This window comes from Diaphorina citri, unplaced genomic scaffold (assembly GCF_000475195.1).
Source record: "Diaphorina citri unplaced genomic scaffold, Diaci psyllid genome assembly version 1.1 scaffold499, whole genome shotgun sequence".
Classification (NCBI taxonomy): Eukaryota; Metazoa; Arthropoda; class Insecta; order Hemiptera; family Psyllidae; genus Diaphorina; species Diaphorina citri.
This window is the reverse complement of record NW_007377934.1, coordinates 168,987-188,754: the sequence shown is the minus strand read 5'-3', so window position 1 is coordinate 188,754 and position 19,768 is coordinate 168,987. Positions and strand designations below refer to the sequence as shown.

General features: G+C 38.6%; 2 protein-coding genes across 3 annotated transcripts; both read left to right on the top strand.

Annotated features, from left to right (window-relative positions):
- Nucleotides 1-11: 11 nt before the first annotated feature.
- LOC103509446 (programmed cell death protein 6) lies at nt 12-4,943 on the top strand. Of its 2 annotated transcripts, none has more exons than XM_008474066.3 (5): nt 12-198; nt 1,613-1,693; nt 2,048-2,154; nt 2,987-3,255; nt 4,727-4,943. In XM_008474066.3, the coding sequence occupies exons 2-5, from the start codon at nt 1,638-1,640 to the stop codon at nt 4,826-4,828; spliced, it is 534 nt and encodes a 177-aa protein (XP_008472288.1). In that variant the 5' UTR covers nt 12-198; nt 1,613-1,637; the 3' UTR covers nt 4,829-4,943. The 2 variants fall into 2 exon arrangements, with proteins under 2 accessions (XP_008472288.1, XP_026679588.1); XM_026823787.1 differs by lacking the exon at nt 12-198 and adding an exon at nt 735-790.
- Nucleotides 4,944-9,785: 4,842 nt separating this feature from the next.
- On the top strand, nt 9,786-19,754 carry LOC103509458 (unconventional myosin-IXa-like). The gene is made up of 7 exons (XM_026823784.1): nt 9,786-10,009; nt 11,644-11,775; nt 12,651-12,813; nt 13,082-13,217; nt 14,350-14,540; nt 18,738-18,936; nt 19,741-19,754. The coding sequence occupies exons 1-7, from the start codon at nt 9,786-9,788 to the stop codon at nt 19,752-19,754; spliced, it is 1,059 nt and encodes a 352-aa protein (XP_026679585.1).
- The last annotated feature ends 14 nt before the right edge of the window (nt 19,755-19,768 follow it).

The following is a 19,768-nucleotide window of genomic DNA, read 5'->3' as shown; positions in this document are numbered from 1 at the left end:
CAGTACTGTTATCAGATAATGATTTTGGACATTGTCTTTTCTTTAAAGTGTCCAGAGTGATCGTGATTATTTCTACATTTTTATCTTAATTAGTATTTCCTCAACTTACGTTTTCAAGTATATTTTAAGTGATTTGGTGATTTGTCCGTCAAGAAACATTCTGCAAGTAAAATTTGGTTGCTGCTTTCCGTAGATCATGTAAGTGTGACAATATTTTGGTGATGGGCTTAAATGCTAAAGACATTTAAGTTTTTTCTTAAAGAAAGCCATCAATGATTGAATTCATTAGTCAATCAGAATAAAGAATTTGTGCCCAAATTTACATCATCATATGCAGTGTTATCAGACCATTAACTTTTGTTAGGTATGAGTCATCTAACACACCCTACTATTTTATCAAATGTTTATTGCACAATATGTCAATCACTTCTGAAACCATTAGCTGATATTGCTAGTATGTTGAATACACCAGTTCTCAATGAATCACTGTAATAAAGCAATGATGTGTATTGTTTGAAAAGGGGTCGAGTGGATTGGAACACATCACATGCCTTCAGGCACACTCCACTTGTTAAAAGTCTAATTTTACCTTGCCTTTAGAATTTAACCTCTTCTTGCACCGAGGCATCATATTATCGTTCAAATTTCACTACTGCATAAGTCAATTTTTCAAACTTTTCAGAAGAAGAAGAAGAAGAAGAAGAAGAAGAAGAAGAAGAAGAAGAAGAAGAAGAAGAAGAAGAAAAAACATGGTTGCTCACTATCTTTCAAATTACTATCAGGTTCAGTGGTAAGTAGTGATATTGTTGATTGTAACATGCTCTGTTGTTTTTTCTGAAATGTCTTCAAATCATCATGTAGAGGAGAGAATACCGTATCCAATGATGTGCATAACTCAATTTCACCAAAAATCGACACAGTAGTGAAATTTGAACAACGATATGATGCCAGATATTAATTGTTTGAGAAGTTATCCTATCATGCACACCAGTGCCATATGATGCCAAGAAAAAAAAAAAAATGTCATCCAAGGGGGTTGAAGTAGGTATTTTTGGAAAGCTCTTGTCAAGCTGATTCCAAAAATGTATAATAGGTACAACAAGAAAAAAATTGTGCAAGAAGAGGTTAATTTGAAGGGTAGAGTAGTTTTATCTGCTCACTTTATCAGAAAATGATGAGATTTGTGAAGTCTAACAACATTTCACATGCTAGTATCTAAATGAGTGACCTTCTCGGCAGTATGGGCTGTTGTAAGCTGCTGGCTTTTCCCAGCCACACTCAGCCACTATAAATTTTAGCACTATACTCCTTCTTGTTTTCCTTCGCCTTTTTCCATGTTCAGACGGGTTTGGTGTTTTTCATCAGCCTCTCTATCAGCCCTGGAGTGATTGCCTTGGGCTGAAAATTGGTTTTGCCTACTTTTTTTTATTATTATGATTGAATGCCTTTCACGCTCAACCTTTACTTTTTCTTTAGCAAGGGAAATTTCAGGCTGGAATCCTCCCTGTTCAAAGTCCCCCAAGTGACATTAAACCCCTTGTAAATAATTACAATAATAATTCCCAATGAGCTCTCTATTGTTAGTAATATTTTGTGTTCATTTTGTTTTCAGTACTTCTAACTGCTCACAAATAAGAATGACTTTTCAGTCTCCAATGCCATCCAGGGAATTCTTATGGAATATATTTCAAGGGTAAGTTATGTCTGATCAATCTGATCATAAACCTAAACTGATTAAGTTTATAAAATGTAACTCATAACATTTGTGATAGTCACAATATAGAAGACATTTTGGTAATTATTCGGAAGCCACAACAGTGAAAAAGAAAGCTCATTTTTGTGTTCAACTTAACCCTATAATAACATTATAACACTGGTCACTGCTCATTTTGTGAAATCTCCTTTTAGTGTTATACCTAACCCTATAATAAAACTGGTCACTGCTCATTTGTGAAATCTCCTTTTTGTGTTTAACCTAACCTTATAATAACTCTGGTCTCAGCTCATTTGTGACTCTTATTGTTTTTATTATTTTAATTGATTTCAGAGTTGACCGGGATAGAAGTGGCTTCATATCAGCAGATGAATTACAGCATGCATTATCTAACGGAACTTGGACCCCATTCAATCCAGAAACTGTACGACTTATGATTGGTATGTAGTTTTTTTTTAGTCTGGCCTGGGGACCTTAACAGGGAAGATACCAGCCTGAAATTTCCCTTGGTAAAGAAATAGGAAAGGTTCAGTGCAAATTAAGGGCATCCACTCGTAAAAATTTTGTACTCAAAACCAAATGTCAGCCCAAAGCTATCATCCTAGGGCTGACTGCGAGGCTGACAAAAAACTTCGAACCTGTCTGAACAAGGAGAAGGAAAGGAAGTTAGGCCAGCCACTCACTATCCGTTAGACCAGACAGGTACACTTGATCAGGTCTACCTGCCAGTGTGCGTGTGCTCTTCAGGTAGGTATCAGGTAGACCTGACAGGCGGACCTTTTCAGCCATACCTGTCAGGTCTACCTGATAGTGTGTGTGCTCATCAGGTATCAGATGGACCTGATCAGGTGTACCTTCAGGTTTACCTGATAATGAGTGGCTTCCCTTATAGTTCGTTCCCTCTATCAAACCTCTTGTTTTTTTTTTTTTTTTTTTTTTTTTTTTTTTTTTTTTTTTTTTTTTTTTTTTTTTGTGGAACTTCTCAGTATGTTGTTCTTAGTTAAACCTATAAAATATACGAGACCTTGTGTTTTTTTTTTTTTTTTTTTTTTTTAAGAGAGGTTTGACCAGAGGGAACTGTAACTGCTATGCTATGGTCTTATCGTCCCGAAATCGAAGAGAGAAGGAAGACAGGATAGGAGAAAGCCAGCCGTTCCGAGAACGAGCTAAGTAGGCTGGCAAGAGAGACCTTGTTTAGACTGCTGGGGTAAAGGGACTTTTCAGTCTCATTCTTGCAGTATATTCTATTCTATTTTTTTTCTTCTTCTCCAGGCATGTTTGACAAGCACAATCGGGGCTCGATTACGTTCGAGGATTTCGGCGCCCTCTGGAAGTACGTGACGGACTGGCAGAACTGCTTCCGAAGTTTCGATCGGGACAACTCGGGTAACATCGACAAGTCCGAGCTGAGTGCAGCGTTGACTACGTTCGGGTATCGGTTGAGTGATCGGATGATTGGGACCATGTTGAAGAAGTTCGATCGATTTGGCCGAGGAACGATATTGTTCGACGATTTTATCCAGTGCTGTATTACACTTTATGTAAGTACAGTCTGGCTGAGGGACTATAAACAGAGAGTAGATCAGCGTCTAGCTAGGGGACTATAAACAGGGAGTAGACTAGTCCAAATTTCCTATATCAATAGCGAAGGCTGAGTGTGAAGGGCACCCACGCGGAAAGTTTTGGTGCCAAAACCAGTTGCCCTCAAAGCGATCACTCTAAAGCTGATTGAGAGGCCGACGACAAACGCCGACCCCATCTGAACATGGGAAAAGGCGAAGAGGAAGGAAAGGATTACACTTTATGTAAGTAGACTTTTTCTTATCAACTAATCTAAAGGCTGGTGTCACACTCGGACTTTTAATCCTGGATTAACCAATCTGTTTGGCAAGAAAAAAAAAAATAGTAATAATAAATCAATCAAACAAAATAATCCAAGATTAAAATCTAATCATATTTTAATCTCTGAGTTTAGTCTTGGCCACAAAATAGCCAGCCTACTTAGCCTGGAGGGTAGAGCGCCTGCATTGTAAGGACTAGACCGTGGGTTCAATTCCCGCCTGGGTTGAGTGATCGGATGGTCGGAACGATGTTGAACAAGTTCGATCGGTTTGGCCGAGGCACGATATTGTTTGACGATTTTATTCAATGCTGTATTGCACTTTATGTAAGTAGATTTTATGATTTTTTCGTGTTTATTTCGTAGCAATGAAACAACTGCTACATTAGATTCGTGTGTTCTGTTTCGTAGTATGTCCCTCGTCAGAGTGGCGATAATGATACAATGATAAGAGACATAATACTTCAGATTTAGATGCTGGGCCAACACTCGAGAAAGTAACTTGTTGAAATGAGTATAGGGTTGAAATATGTATAGTTGTATAGGTACAAGTACAAATGTTATGTGGACCCTGGGAATCGAACCCGGGATCTTCTGAATGGCAAGCAAACGCGTATCACTGGGTTAACCTTGCCTACCAGTCATGTCTAATCTAGTGATCTTTTTTTTTTTTTTTTTTTTTTTTTTCAATATTTTTTTTTTAATTTTACGTTCTATCGTTTTAAGCGATAAAAAAAAATTATGAGACACCTCAATTCAAATACCAACCATACACCATGTTGCTTAATAACTTGAATGTGCAATTGCAGCTTGTTGATTAAAAGCAAGTAATTTTAATAGAATAGAATATACCTTGTTTATCCTGCCCTTAATACTGTTGTTTCCTTCTGGATCCCAACAGCACCCTCGTAGAAAGAAACTCCTAGATGATTATGAGGTTCCGATCTACTTCCAAGAGTCTGTTGGAGGTGGCTTCATCTCCATGTGAGACGGAACAGCCAATGGGTGTGATAAGCAACACAGTGTGTTACTCAGCCCACCCTGGGCCACACCGTCACACCTGGAGATGAAGACAAAGGATCTTTATTTTCACAAGTGAATATCGCTACAGAATGAGCCTGATGTCATCTAATGAACAGTCTAATAACGTGAACTTTTCCTGGTTATTTCAGGCCCTCACTTCAGCATTTCGTAGTTACGACACGGATCAAGATGGCGTCATTACAATCCACTATGAACAATTCCTCGATATGGTGTTTAGTTTGAAGATTTGAACCGGGGATCAAACCAAGGACCACGGGGTTCTGCTCCCACGACACCGGGGTAATGGCATCTTTTTTGTTTTTTGTTTTTGTTTTTTTTGTTTTTAAAAGATGAGTGTTCCACCGCCGTTTTTATTTCGTAGCAATGGAACAACTTTTTTTAAAGATGAGTGTTTCCCCCCCGTTTTTTTTTCGTAGCGATGAAACAACTGCTACATTGGACGCTTGTGGTCTGTTCGTAGCATGCCCATCCCGTAGTATGCCTCTCATCAGATGGGCGAGAAGAGACACAATACTTCCCATTTAGGTGCTGGGTCAACACGAGAACACCAGAAAGTAACCCGTTGAAATATTTGCAATCGAAAAAGGAGTACAAATTTTTGTCGATGGTGGGATTCGAACCCGGGACCTTCTGCATGGCAAGCAAAAAGCCCGCTCTGAGGCTTGGGTATAAGGGCAACTGCCCCAAAAGATGGGTTAAGAAGCCTCGTATACGGATCTTTGTATTTCAACGTGAATTTTCACCTAAAAGTTCAAGGTGATGGTTATGAACAGGGGTAGGCTTGCGCGCCTTAATGTTTATTTTGTACAGTTTGGTATTTGGTACTAGAAAATTGATTTTTTTAAGCCTAGCGTAGGCTAGCCTAGCCCCGTATTAAGATTCTGTTGCCATTAGAGCTCGGCAGGAATCCATAACTGTTCTAGAGAGCCTGGAAACTTAGGAGAAAGCCAGCCGTTAGGAGAGCGAACCTTATCTGTTTAGGATAAAGTGCGCCCGGGGCGTCAATCGAACTCGCGACCTAAGCTGAAGACTTTTTTTTACATTCCCAGTTGCAACGTTTTCACGTTTCAACGATGTTTATAGAATTCACACCAAAACATATGAAAATCATGTATTTTATACCAAGGATACCGAATAATGTCACAGGGATTTATAACTCCAAGTTACCAGTTTGCAATTTGGTTTGCTATCAACTTTATTTTGTTTAAGAGGTTTACCGATGTTACTTTTTACGGTTTTACGTTTGTCCCCCTTTAATTTTATTATGTAACTACCTACTGTTTTTCATTCAGTTCGATTTTATAGCCAAATAATATAAAAGGACCTAAACCTGAGTGGAAAAATAAATTCAGAAAATAAGGTCTGTATTATGAAAATCAAAAGATTTTTTTTTAACATTAATTTATTTTATCAATAATTAAATTTGTGATGTGAAAGTTTTATTTTATTTATTTATAATGTGAAAATAAATTAAGGAAATAAAATCCACGAAATAAATAAGTAGAAAGGCCAAGAAAAAGAAAATAAATTGAAAAAGTAAATGAAAATTAGAAGAATAAATCAGGAAAAAATTTGCGAGAGGTTTTTTCAAGCTTCCCAGACCTGTCTAGCATGAAGGTTCCCACCCGAATCCCACCCTCGGCACCTAACTTTGGTAGCACAACTTCGGAGTTCAGAAAGAGGAGGAGCTTAAATCAGAATCAAGTGGGGGGAAATTTCTCCTGCGCATGTCTCAGAACTTTGTGCTTTTTATACGAGCCAGTGTAGGGGAAGTTTTCCCCAAGCATTCTGCCTTGGCTCCTCTCCTCTTTCTGAACTTCGAAGTTGTGCTTCATGCTAGACAGGTCTGGGAAGCTTAAACAAACCTCTCGAAAATTTTCTTCTCGATTTTTCCCGCAATTTTTTTTTTCTTGGATGTTTTAATTATTATTATTATTTTTACTCGTTATTTGAACAACTTATCTGAATTTAATATTATATGCCAAAAAAATTAGATACCTAGGTATTAAATAAATTATTTTACTGTTACGATAATATTAAGTTATTCATTTCATATTTCATTAATTTAATTATTTCGTTACATTACATAAGATATTTATTTTTCATTTAAAGTTATATTTAAAGTTAAAATTATTTTACGATTCTACGAAGTATTTTCGACCAATTTACGTGTGATCTTTTGTTGAAAAGTAATTATACTAAATATATTTTTTCACGGTTTCTTACATTATTTTCGTGGTTGATTATTTTTCCATTTCCCCCCTCCTTACATTTTATTTCAGGTACCACTGCCAGCCTAGTTAGTTTAAGGTAGCACGCCGGCCTTGGAAGCACTTGATCGTGGGTTCGATTCCCACCCGCGGTGAACTTTATCCTAAACAGATAAGGTTCGCGCCCTAGAACACAATATCTTTGGATACATACTCAGAAGATAAAAATACAATGGGCATTTAAAATTGGAAAAAAATATAATTTCATATTTGTACTAACAATTAAAATGCTACACAGTACCTATGTACAAAAAAAAAAAAAAAAAAAATTTAAATTTTTTATTAACAATAAAAAAATAACACAACACCAATTAAAAAAAAAAAAAAAAAAAAAAAAAAAAAAAAAAAAAAACCATGGATACTTTATATACAATCTATTAAAACTTTTTTACAACAAAGAGAGGTAGATAAAATACAGAATTTACAAGAACTTTTTGTCTTCACAGCTGCTTTATTGAATGCCAGGCTTTAGGTGTGGTTAAATTCTCAAATGAAATCTCAATCTGGAGATTATCCAAGTAGGTAAAGCCAGACATTTGTTTTAAGATGTGTCCATACATCACACATAGTCGACGGCCGTCAATCGACGGCCGTCAATCGACGGCAATTTATTGTGAATCGACATCGATCGACGGCTGGTCGACTATGTGTAGACACACATTAAAGATGAACACAACATGAAAAAATACCCGGTTACATGTATTTAAAACAGTGGTCTGAAGAAATATGAGAATAGTAGGATACAATAAATTGTTTGTTTGTTTTTGTTTTTTAAAAAGATGAGTGTTTCACCGCCGTTTTTATTTCGTAGCAATGAAACAACTGCTACATTGGACGCATGTGGTCTGTGTTAACATGCCCATCCCGTAGTATGCCTCTCATCAGATGGGCGAGAAGAAGACAAATACTTCCCATTTAGGTGCTGGGTCAACACGAGAACACCAGAAAGTAACACGTTGAAATATTTGCAATCGAAAAACGAGTACAAATTTTTGTCGATGGTGGGATTCGAAGAACCATTTCATAGCGAAGAACCATTTGCTAATTGCTACACTAGACTTTCCGAGCCTGTTTTGAAGAATGTCCCTCATCAGAAAGTGTGATGGTGGGTTTCAGCAATGACTTATTAATGAGAGATTTTGCTAATGGGAGAATTTTTAATAATTTAAAAAGGAGTTTTCAAAAACTCCTCCTTTTTGGATGATAATGTTTTCCCCCATTAGTGAAATCTCTAAAAAAAAAGAAAAAAAAAAAAACTACCTGACACTCTTAACGGTCGGTCAATTGATTTATTTTCGTCTTCGTCGTGGCGTCTATTTTTTTTGAATTTAAGTATATTGTGTTTCGTCCGTTTTTCCCCGAAAACACAGAAAAAAATAAATAAATAAATACCCATAAAAAAAGAAGAAAAAGAAAATGAAGAAGGTGAAGAAGAAGGAAAAGAACAAAATACACGTAAAAAAAGAAGAACAAAATACATGTAAAAAAGAAGAAAATAGAACAAGGAGATGAAGAAGAAAAAGACCAAAATACACGTAAAACGAAGACATGTAAATATTATTAGAAAGAAATTAACGTAAAAAAAATCTTTTTCTTTCGCTTGATGTGTGGGTAGTCCTATTGTTTTGTTCTTACCTATTAGAAAGAAATTAACGTAAAAAAAATCTTTTTCTTTCGCTTGATGTGTGGGTAGTCCTATTGTTTTGTTCTTACCAGCGATTTTTTTTTATCTGTTTCACAATTTCGCGAGATCATGAGATAGGGAGACACTATTCACACTATTGTTTGTATTGATAGCTTTAGTATAATAGATCAGTTGCGCTTACTTAGGTGATGTTACAAAGTCATAGAGCAGGAAAAATGAGGACCAACTGAATTTAGTATAATAGATCAGTTGCGCTTACTTAGGTGATGTTACAAAGTCATAGAGCAGGAAAAATGAGGACCAACTGAATTTTTTTTTTTCTTCTACGACTTCTAGATATCGAGTTAAATCGATTTCAAAAATACCGGTAAATCGTGAAGTTTGACGTCACGGCATACGCTCCCGTAGACGATGACGACATAATTCATGACTCTCGCTTCGTTTGTTTGTGCGCAAGCGTTTCTGCGCATTTTGACGTGAAAATATGTCGTCACAACTCTTTGAACTTTTTCATTAGAACGGCAATTAAAAATTTATTGACCTCAGATTTGGATTTTTCCCAACTTTTTACGTAGGAATCGACTTTTTTTCAATAATATTTTCCCAATTGCAACTCCTCCATTTATTTATTTATGCATCCATTCTTTGAAAAATGGGAAATAAATAAATTTTGCGCCACGGTTAGGATAAAATCAGCCCCGGACGGGAATCGAACCCGCGGCCTAGCGCTGACAAGGCAGACGCGCAACAACCAAGCTAACTAGGCTGGCATTTAAGAGGTTTGATAAGAGGGAATGCTGAAACTGCCGAGGTGTTATCATCCCCGAAAGCGAAGAGAATGGGAAGATAGGGTGGACGAAAGCAAGCCATTCCGAGAAGAAACCTCAAGCGGTAATCGAAGCCGTGACTTAGCGCTTATGAGAGGCATACGGGCTGCCTTCCTAGCTAACTAGGCTCCAAGCTAATTTCGCTTCCAATGTGCGGTGGACCTCAAACCTCTAAAAAAATCCTTCAGTGGTGCAATGAGAGTTCAAGTTGTAGCCAGTTAGCTTGGTTGGTAGCGCTTCTGCCTTGTAAGCGCTAGGTCGCGGGTTCGATTCCCGCCTGGGGCGGATTATATCCTCAATGGATAAGGTTCGTTATCAAAACGGCTGGCTTTCTCCTATCCTGTCTTCCTTCTCTCTTCGATTTCGGGACGATAAGACTTTAGCAGTCAAACCTCTTGAAAAAAAAAGGTTGTTTTCAACTAAAAGGCTCATGGCCGGATCCACAATGCGAGATAAAACTCCGTTTAAACTAGTGGTACTTCTGGTGCTGCTTCATGAGGATTTTGGCCTGCTGAACAGGGATACAAAGTTTTTTGACATGTTTTCAACGGTCATTGTTTCTGCTTGGTTTCAGGCGTTTGGAAATGCCAAGACGGCTCACAACAACAACTCGAGTCGGTTCGGCAAATTCATCCAGGTCAACTACAAGGAGAATGGAATGGTTCACGGGTAAGTGTCGTTCCACGCGCAAAGTCCTTGGTTCGAACCTTGGAGCAGAAAACACAAATATTTTCACCTGGATTCGTAGTGATTGGTAGTGTGTTTCTACGTCTTAAGGCAGAAACACACTACCATCACGTACGTCACGTGAACTCATGGGGAGTCGGAAAGATGTATGTAGTTCAAAGTTTTCCCATAATATTTTGGGCTGTCCTGAATGAAATTACCTAGAATATTATTGGAAATTTGGAACTACACGTTTCTGACTTCCCATGAGCTCACGTCACGTGATAGTAGTGTGTTTTTACCTTAAATTTCAAGAACTCACTTCCCTCCGTTCAGTTGTTATTGAGTCCGTAAGCATCAATTCATCCCTCAATCAAACCGAACATGAACCTCAATAAAAAGAAATTCGTGCTATGAAAAGCAATGAAAAGAATATCTGACTCCCTATGAGTTCACGTTACGCGTTTCATCTCAATCCCGAGTTGGTAAACCCCAGGATAAGCAATCTTAACATTTTTAATTAATTGATCTCAAGAGCAAAGTAAACCTAGACCCTTGACCAAAGGAGTGTTCCTGAAGCCTGAAGGCATGTGATGTGTTAAAATTCACTTGACCCCATCCTTATTTTCCTACTGTCATCCATAATTTTCCTTTATCATCGGCACTTTTCCCCTATCCTTTTAGCATCCATATTTTACTTCTATCATCCACACTTTTCCCCTAAGAACCATATTCTTCCTCTAAGTACTACATTTTACTTCTATCATCCATTATCCATACATTCCCCCTAACATGCATCCACAATATCCACATCTTATAAAATTTTGTATTTTACCATAACAATAATCGTTTGTAAATAGATAACCGACCAAATATAAATATTATTTTTTTAAAAAAAAAAGAAAAAAAAAAAAACTACCTGACACTCTTAACGGTCGGTCAATTGATTTATTTTCGTCTTCGTCGTGGCGTCTATTTTCTTGAATTTAAGTATATTGTGTTTCGTCCGTTTTTCCCCGAAAACACAGAAAAAAATAAATAAATAAATACCCATAAAAAAAGAAGAAAAAGAAAATGAAGAAGGTGAAGAAGAAGGAAAAGAACAAAATACACGTAAAAAAAGAAGAACAAAATACATGTAAAAAAGAAGAAAATAGAACAAGGAGATGAAGAAGAAAAAGACCAAAATACACGTAAAACGAAGACATGTAAATATTATTAGAAAGAAATTAACGTAAAAAAAATCTTCTTCTTTTGCTTGATGTGTGGGTAGTCCTATTGTTTTGTTCTTACCAGCGATTTTTTTATCCGTTTCACAATTTCGCGAGATCATGAGATAGGGAGACACTATTCACACTATTGTCGTTTGTATTGATATCTTTAGTATAATAGATCAGTTGCGCTTACTTAGGTGATGTTACAAAGTCATAGAGCAGGAAAAATGAAGACCAACTAGTTAGCTTGGTTGGTAGCGCGTCTGCCTTGTAAGGTCGCGGGTTCGATTCCCGCCCGGGGCGTATTATATCCTCAACGGATAAGGTTCGTTAACAAAACGGCTGGCTTTCTCCCATCCTGTCTTCCTTCTCTCTTCGATTTCGGGACGATAAGACTTTAGCAGTCAAACCTCTTAAAAAAAGGTTGTTTTCAACGGTCATTGTTTCTGCTTGGTTTCAGGCGTTTGGAAATGCCAAGACGGCTCACAACAACAACTCGAGTCGGTTCGGCAAGTTCATCCAGGTCAACTACAAGGAGAATGGAATGGTTCACGGGTAAGTGTCGTTCCACGCGCAAGGTCCTTGGTTCGAACCTTGGAGCAGAAAAACAAATATTTTCACCTAGATTCGTAGTGATTGGTAGTGTGTTTCTACCTCTTGAGGCAGAAACACACTACCATCACGTACGTCACGTGAACTCATCGGGAGTCAGAAAGAGGTCAACTACAAGGAGAATGGAATGGTTCACGGGTAAGTGTCGTTCCACGCGCAAGGTCCTTGGTTCGAACCTTGGAGCAGAAAAACGAATATTTTCACCTAGATTCGTAGTGATTGGTAGTGTGTTTCTACCTCTCAAGGCAGAAACACACTACCATCACGTACGTCACGTGAACTCATGGGGAGTCAGAAAGATGTATGTAGTTCAAAGTTTTCCCATAATATTTTGGGCTGTTCTGAATGAAATTAGCTAATTCGTGCTATGAAAAGCAATGAAAAGAATATCTGACTCCCTATGAGTTCACGTGACATGACGTGATAGTAGTGTGTTTCTACCTTAAAACTCGAGAACTCACTCCTTTCGTTCAGAGTCAGAAAGATGTAGTTCAAAGTTTTCCCATAATATTTTGGGCTGTCCTGAATGAAATTACCTAGAATATTATGGGAAATTTTGAACTACATGTTTCTGACTTCCCATGAGCTCACGTCACGTGATAGTAGTGTGTTTCTACCTTAAATTTCAAGAACTCACTTCCCTCCGTTCAGTCGTTATTGAGTCCGTAAGCATCAATTCATCTCTCAATCAAATGGCTTTCCTCCTATCCTGTCTTCCTTCTCTCTTCTATTTCGGGACGATAAGACCATAGCAGTTACAGTTCCCTCTGTCAAACCTCTTTTATTAATATATGTTTCTCTCATTGTTCTGATTTCAGTGCCGTAGTACAGAAGTATCTGCTGGAGAAGTCACGGATTTGTTCTCAGGGGCGTGGGGAACGGAACTACCATGTGTTCTACTATCTTCTCGCAGGGGCTTCGGATCAGGACCGCCACTCGTTGCATTTGAAGAAGATTGAATCCTACCATTATCTGAATAGGGTAAGAAACAATACAGTCGAACCTGGATAATAGGGTAAGAAACAGACAGATAGAGTCGAAATCAAATCAGATTTATTTATGTCTCAAATGGGAATATTAGTGCCCCCGGACTAACTGTGCCCCCAAACTTGGAAGATGGAGCAGGGGTTCCCTAGTGTGATGTTGTTTTCTGGAGATGTTTCTTTTTTTATGCACACTTGGTTTATTAATAAAGTCTACTTATATTACTAAAAAAAAAAAATGTTCCATTGTGTGATTTCATTTTCAGAGTGGCCCATACACGTTGGACAATGTGGACGAGAAGTATGAGTTCTCCCGACTACAGCAATCGATGGAGATGGTCGGATTCACTCAGGAGAAACAGCGCCGTCTATTTGCCGTCCTCTCGGCCGTTCTTCTATTAGGTAAGCCGTCATTCTCGCTCGAAATCAAATCAGATTTATTTATGTCTCAAATGGGAATATTAGTTAATACACGTTAAGTTATTTCAGAAACAACGCAAGAACGAAAACGAAAGTTAAACCTGAAAAAGATGGTAAAAAATAAATAAAGACAGTCAAATTTGGAGAGAATAAAAATTTAGGAAAATTCTCAGGGGTTTTTTTCAAGAGGTTTGATAGATCGAACTGGAACTGCCAAGGTCTTTCATTTTCAGAGTGGCCCATACACGTTGGACAATGTGGACGAGAAATATGAGTTCTCCCGACTACAGCAATCGATGGAGATGGTCGGATTCACCCAGGAGAAACAGCGCCGTCTATTTGCCGTCCTCTCGGCCGTTCTTCTATTAGGTAAGCCGTCATTTTTTTTATTTTTTTTTTTAAAGAGGTTTGACAGTGGGAACTGTAACTGCTAGGGTCTTATCGTCCCGAAATCGAAGAGAGAAGGAAGACAGGACAGGAGTAAGCCAGCCGTTCCGAGAACGAACATTATCCCATCAGGATAAAATCCGCCCCGGACGAGAATCGAACCCGCGGCCTAGCGCTTACAAGGCAGATGCACTACCAACTAAGCTAACTAGGCTGGCAAGCCGTCATTCTCGCTTAGTGCTTACCGTTATAATTTTTGGATACCTAATTGTTGACTCTCATCTGGCTGGGGGACGTTAAACAGGGAGCATACTAGCCTGAAATTTTCCTTGCTAAAGAAATAGCAAAGGTTGAGAGCGAAGGGCATCCACTCTTAAAAAAATTGTAGCCAAAACCAAATGTCAGCCCAAAGCAGTCACCCTAGGGCTGATTGAGAGGCTGATGAAAAATGCCGACCCCGTTCTATGTATTTGTGTATGTGAATGACACTCCTATCCATATCCCCTAATACTTTAATCATCAAGTAATTCGTATTTTTTTTCTTTTTAGAAATTCAAACAAGTTTACTTATTTGTAAACTTTACCGAAGAAATATATAACCTTGTTTAAATTGCGGGAGTAAAGGGACTTATCAGTCTCATTCGGGAAGGATAAACAAGGTATATTCTATTCTTATTCTACGTCATTAGAGCAGGATAATCAAAGTGTATTCTATTCTATTCGCCAGGTAATGTTGAGTTTGTACCGAGGAAGTCGGCCTATCATCACGACGAATCAGTGACCGTACGTAACACCGAGGTGGTCGTACTCATATCTGAGCTGCTTCGAGTCAAGAAGGAAACCCTGCTGGCGGCCCTGACCGCGAAACATGCCCGGGCCTCCGACGAGACATTGGTCATCAACTATCGACTCCCTGAGGTAAATATCGCGGCTCTAAAAGGCTCATGGCCGGGTCCACAATGCGAGATAAAACTCCGTTTAAACTAGTGGTACTTCTGGTGCTGCTTCATGAGGATTTTGGCGTGCTGAACAGGGATACAAAGTTTTTTGACGGTTGTGTTTTTTAATTTAATTTATTTTTTCTAGGTGCTTTAACATGGTATTAAATGTTGGCGCCAAGGGTGTAGATTTATATGGGGAAAAAAATCAATATACAGGGTGGTTCGTGATTTGAAATTGTTAAGTGAATAATACAAAAACTAAAGAAAGAATTAAGAAATTGTTTTTCTTTCTCACAGTGTACAGAATTTTTGTAGAGCAAATTTTTTCGAGTGAATACATTTTTTCAATTAAAATTTTATGCTGATTCCAAAAATTAAATAAAAAATGGGGGTTCCCATAAAAGTGACCTATATTTGGCAAAAAATGGGCCGTTTTGCAAAAAAAATTGCAAATTTAAAAAAAGCCATTTTAATCAACAAAATTTCATCTACATGATGCCGTTTATTTCATTCCTTAATCCCCAGCCGTTGCTGAGATATAAGCGTGGTTCGCAAATCACGAACCACCCTGTATAGATAATGTAAGTACATAGATATACATAAATAAAGTAAGTAGGTAAGGTACATAGTTAAAGTTAGTACATGGTTCTCATTGCAATTGAAATACGCGACAGCTTTAAAAGCACAAATTTCCAGGAAATCCATCATCAGGAATATAAAAGTTGCGTTGATGTCTTTACTGTAAATAAATAATGTTGGACCAGGACCGTATTTTAAGGGGTCGAGAGGACCAGGAATATAAAAGTTGCGTTGTCTTTACTGTAAATAAATAAAGTTGGACCAGGACCGTATTTAAGGGGTCGAGAGGACCCCTCGGTTTTTTTTTTTACTATGTAGGTACTCTACCTTGGGATGGACTTCGAAAATTTGGAGCATCCTCCCTCCCACCCCGGTACACAACTGTCCTCAGTGATCTGTCTATTTCACAACAAAAAAAAATCAAAATTAGGAAGAAGAGGGCGAATAACAAGAAAGAGAAGGAGACGAAGAAGAAGAAAACGACGAAGAAGAAAAGACAAGAACTGACAGTACCTTCCTAGGTATAACTCTTTTTTCCAACCCGAAAAAAAAACTTTTCTTACCCCAAAAAAGCATCATTTCAGGGTTTTCCCCCGAAAATTTTCACAGCTACAAACGGCTAAAACAGCCCCCTCATTCTGACGATGACGGAGTTTTCTCCCAGCGAAAATCCAAAAGTTGAGTCAGGAGTCAGTCATGAAATTCGTCTCACTGGGAAAACATACGTCGCGTTGTGGTTTGAAAAGGGGGAAAAAATTTACGCGTGTTTTTTTCTGATTGAGTAACTTTAAAAGGTCGAAAATTCAATTTTTAATTGCCGTTCTAATGAAAAAGTTTAAAGAGTTGTGACGTCAGATGTCACGTTAAAATGCGCAGAAACGCTTGCGCACAAACAAACGAAGCGGGACGTCATCGCCTACGGGAGCGTATGCCGTGACGTCAAACTTCACGATTTACCGGTATTTTTTAAATCGATTCATCTCGGTATCTAGAAGTCGTAGAAGAAAAAGAAACTAAATTTTTTGCTGTCACAGTCCAACCAAATTTTGTTTCGCAAATTTTCTTTGGCAGTTACTTAGTTGCTCTCTAACTTTTTACGGTCCTTTTTACTCCATTTTTTTTCATATACTTGAATTACTTTCCGCTTATTTTTTTCCAAACTAAAATTTTTCTTTCATTTAAGGGGTGAACTTTATTCTTAACAGATAAAGTTCGTTCTCGGAACGGCTGGCTTTCTCCTATCCTGTCCTCCTTCTCTCTTCTCTTTTAGAACGATAAGACCCCAGCAATGGAGGATTTGCAATTGGGAAAATATTTTTTAATAAAACGTCGATTCCTACGTAAAAAGTTGTGAAAAATCCTATTCTTAACAGATAAAGTTCGTTCTCGGAACGGCTGGCTTTCTCCTATCCTGTCCTCCTTCTCTCTTCTCTTTTAGGACGATAAGACCCCAGCAATTACCGTTCTCTCTATCAATTATCAAAACTCTTTTTTTTTTACTAAATTTTTCGCTGTCACAGTCCAACCAAATTTTGTTTCGCAAATTTTCTTTGGCAGTTAGTTGCTCTCTAACTTTTTACGGTACTTTTTACTCCAATTATTTTTTTACTTAAATTACTTTCCGCTTATTTTTTTCCAAACTAAAATTTTTCTTTCATTTAATTCTCTCTAACTTTTTACGGTACTTTTTACTCCAATTATTTTTTTACTTAAATTACTTTCCGCTTATTTTTTTCCAAACTAAAATTTTTCATTTAATTTTTCGTTGGTAGTTTCGAGCAGCTGTGCATCAACTACGCCAACGAACACCTGCAGTACTACTTCAACCAGCACGTGTTTCAATACGAACAGGAAGAATACAACAAGGAGGGAATTCGTTGGCGCCATATTGAATTCTCGGACAATACGCTGTGTCTGCAGCTGGTCGAGGGGAAACCCAATGGTCTCCTGTGTGTTCTGGATGATCAAGCCAAGTAAGTTTTGAATAGAATAGAATAAGGAGGAAATTCGTTGGCGCCATATTGAATTCTCGGACAATACGCTGTGTCTGCAGCTGGTCGAGGGGAAACCCAATGGTCTCCTGTGTGTTCTGGATGATCAAGCCAAGTAAGTTTTGAATAGAATAGAATAGAATAGAATAAGGAGGGAATTCGTTGGCGCCATATTGAATTCTCGGACAATACGCTGTGTCTGCAGCTGGTCGAGGGGAAACCCAATGGTCTCCTGTGTGTTCTGGATGATCAAGCCAAGTAAGTTTTGAATAGAATAGAATAGAATAAGGAGGAAATTCGTTGGCGCCATATTTTATTGAATTCTCGGACAATACGCTGTGTCTGCAGCTGGTCGAGGGGAAACCCAATGGTCTCCTGTGTGTTCTGGATGATCAAGCCAAGTAAGTTTTGAATAGAATAGAATAGAATAGAATAAGGAGGGAATTCGTTGGCGCCATATTGAATTCTCGGACAATACGCTGTGTCTGCAGCTGGTCGAGGGGAAACCCAATGGTCTCCTGTGTGTTCTGGATGATCAAGCCAAGTAAGTTTTGAATAGAATAGAATAGAATAGAATAAGGAGGGAATTCGTTGGCGCCATATTGAATTCTCGGACAATACGCTGTGTCTGCAGCTGGTCGAGGGGAAACCCAATGGTCTCCTGTGTGTTCTGGATGATCAAGCCAAGTAAGTTTTGAATAGAATAGAATAGAATAGAATAAGGAGGGAATTCGTTGGCGCCATATTGAATTCTCGGACAATACGCTGTGTCTGCAGCTGGTCGAGGGGAAACCCAATGGTCTCCTGTGTGTTCTGGATGATCAAGCCAAGTAAGTTTTGAATAGAATAGAATAGAATAGAATAAGGAGGGAATTCGTTGGCGCCATATTGAATTCTCGGACAATACGCTGTGTCTGCAGCTGGTCGAGGGGAAACCCAATGGTCTCCTGTGTGTTCTGGATGATCAAGCCAAGTAAGTTTTGAATAGAATAGAATAGAATAGAATAAGGAGGGAATTCGTTGGCGCCATATTGACCAGCCAGACTAAGCTGGTCTACTCTCTGTTTAAAGTCCGCCAGCCAGACTAAGCTGGTCTACTCTCTGTTTAAAGTCCGCCAACCAGACTAAGCTGGTCTACTCTCTGTTTAAAGTCCGCCAGCCAGACTAAGCTGGTCTACTCTCTGTTTAAAGTCCGCCAGCCAGACTAAGCTGGTCTACTCTCTGTTTAAAGTCCGCCAGCCAGACTAAGCTGGTCTTTTTTTTTTAAAGAGGTTTGACAGAAGGAAAACTGTAACGTGTGATAGGTATGTTTTCCATGGTGTGATAGGTATGTTTTCCATTGTGTGATAGGTATGTTTTCCATGGTGTGATAGGTATGTTTTTCAGAGTGACCCATACACTTGGCTGGATTTTATTTTATAAATAATATGTGCAAAATGGAAGGATAAAATCCGCCCCGGGCGGGAATCGAACCCGCGGCCTAGCGCTCACAAGGCAGACGCGCTACCAACTAAGCTAACTAGGCTGGCTAAGCTGGTCTACTCTCTGTTTAAAATCCGCCAGCTAGACCCGTGTATTGAACTATCAATCAATCAATTTCACAGGTGGCCGAGATGCGAGAGAAGAACCTGGACCTTATGCGAGGCGAAATCGTGGGCGTCCTTAAGAACAGCTCAATGGCTTTCGTACGAGAACTAGTAGGAGCGGATCCCGTAGCTGTGTTCCGATGGGCAATCGTACGCGCGTTCTTTCGCGGCTTGTTCGCGTTCCAAGAGGCTGGGAGACGCTATCGGGAAGAGAAAGGTGAGCAGAATAGAGAAGCAACCTCCGTGGCCGAGTGGTTATCACACGAGGCTTGCACGCCGGAGGTCCCGGGTTCGATTCCCGGCGGGGTTGAAGTTTTTTCGGCTTCTGGAGTTCGGAATGCACTCAGCCTTGTGAAAATAATCGAGTAGCGACCAGTGGCAGTATTACCAGTGTAAAAAAGCTTGATGGTACGAGTAGATGAGAGTTAACAGGGTTGGTTCTTCATTGTGGACGCCTGATTAAGGATTTTTTTTTTTTTAAATTTATTTATTTATTTAAATAACATTTTACATAATAGAGATCTTTTCCTAAGCTGATAATATTATGAAAAAGCTTCTAAGAAAAGATAATTACAATAGGGGATTTACATTGAATGATTAAAATTACAATAAGTAGTTATACATAGGTATACAGTAGGTATACATACAATAAGTAGGTTCTGGAGTTCGGAATGCACTCAGTCTTGTGAAAATAATCGAGTAGCGACCAGTGGCAGTATTACCAGTGTAAAAAAGCTTGATGATACGAGTAGATGAGAGTTAACAGTAGGAGAGCTATTCTATGTGGGAAAGTAATGTTGGACAATTAGTTTGACTAACTAAGACAGGAACTGAAAGTAGTTTAAAAAAAAAAATCTTAAAACCTCTCCGAACACTCTAAGCCTAACCGCCCCTAAAAGGTAATCCGGTTTTAAAATTCGACCCTTACTTACTAAAATCTTAAAACCTCTCCGAACACTCTAAGCCTAACCGCCCCTAAAAGGTAATCCGGTTTTAAAATTCGACCCTTAAGACACAAAAGAGTTTTCACTCTGAACTTTGTCACTTCT

Bases quoted from the DNA above. Each gene is read 5' to 3' on its own strand.
- LOC103509446 (XM_026823787.1), top strand. From the start codon at position 750: ATGGTTGCTCACTATCTTTCAAATTACTATCAGGTTCAGTG. The intron at 1,694-2,047 runs GTAAGTTATGTC...AATTGATTTCAG, and splicing joins TTATGGAATATATTTCAAGG to AGTTGACCGGGATAGAAGTG. The intron at 3,256-4,726 runs GTAAGTACAGTC...TGGTTATTTCAG, and splicing joins AGTGCTGTATTACACTTTAT to GCCCTCACTTCAGCATTTCG.
- LOC103509458 (XM_026823784.1), top strand. From the start codon at position 9,786: ATGCGAGATAAAACTCCGTTTAAACTAGTGGTACTTCTGGTGCTGCTT. The intron at 10,010-11,643 runs GTAAGTGTCGTT...TCTTAAAAAAAG, and splicing joins GAGAATGGAATGGTTCACGG to GTTGTTTTCAACGGTCATTG. The intron at 13,218-14,349 runs GTAAGCCGTCAT...TCTATTCGCCAG, and splicing joins CTCGGCCGTTCTTCTATTAG to GTAATGTTGAGTTTGTACCG.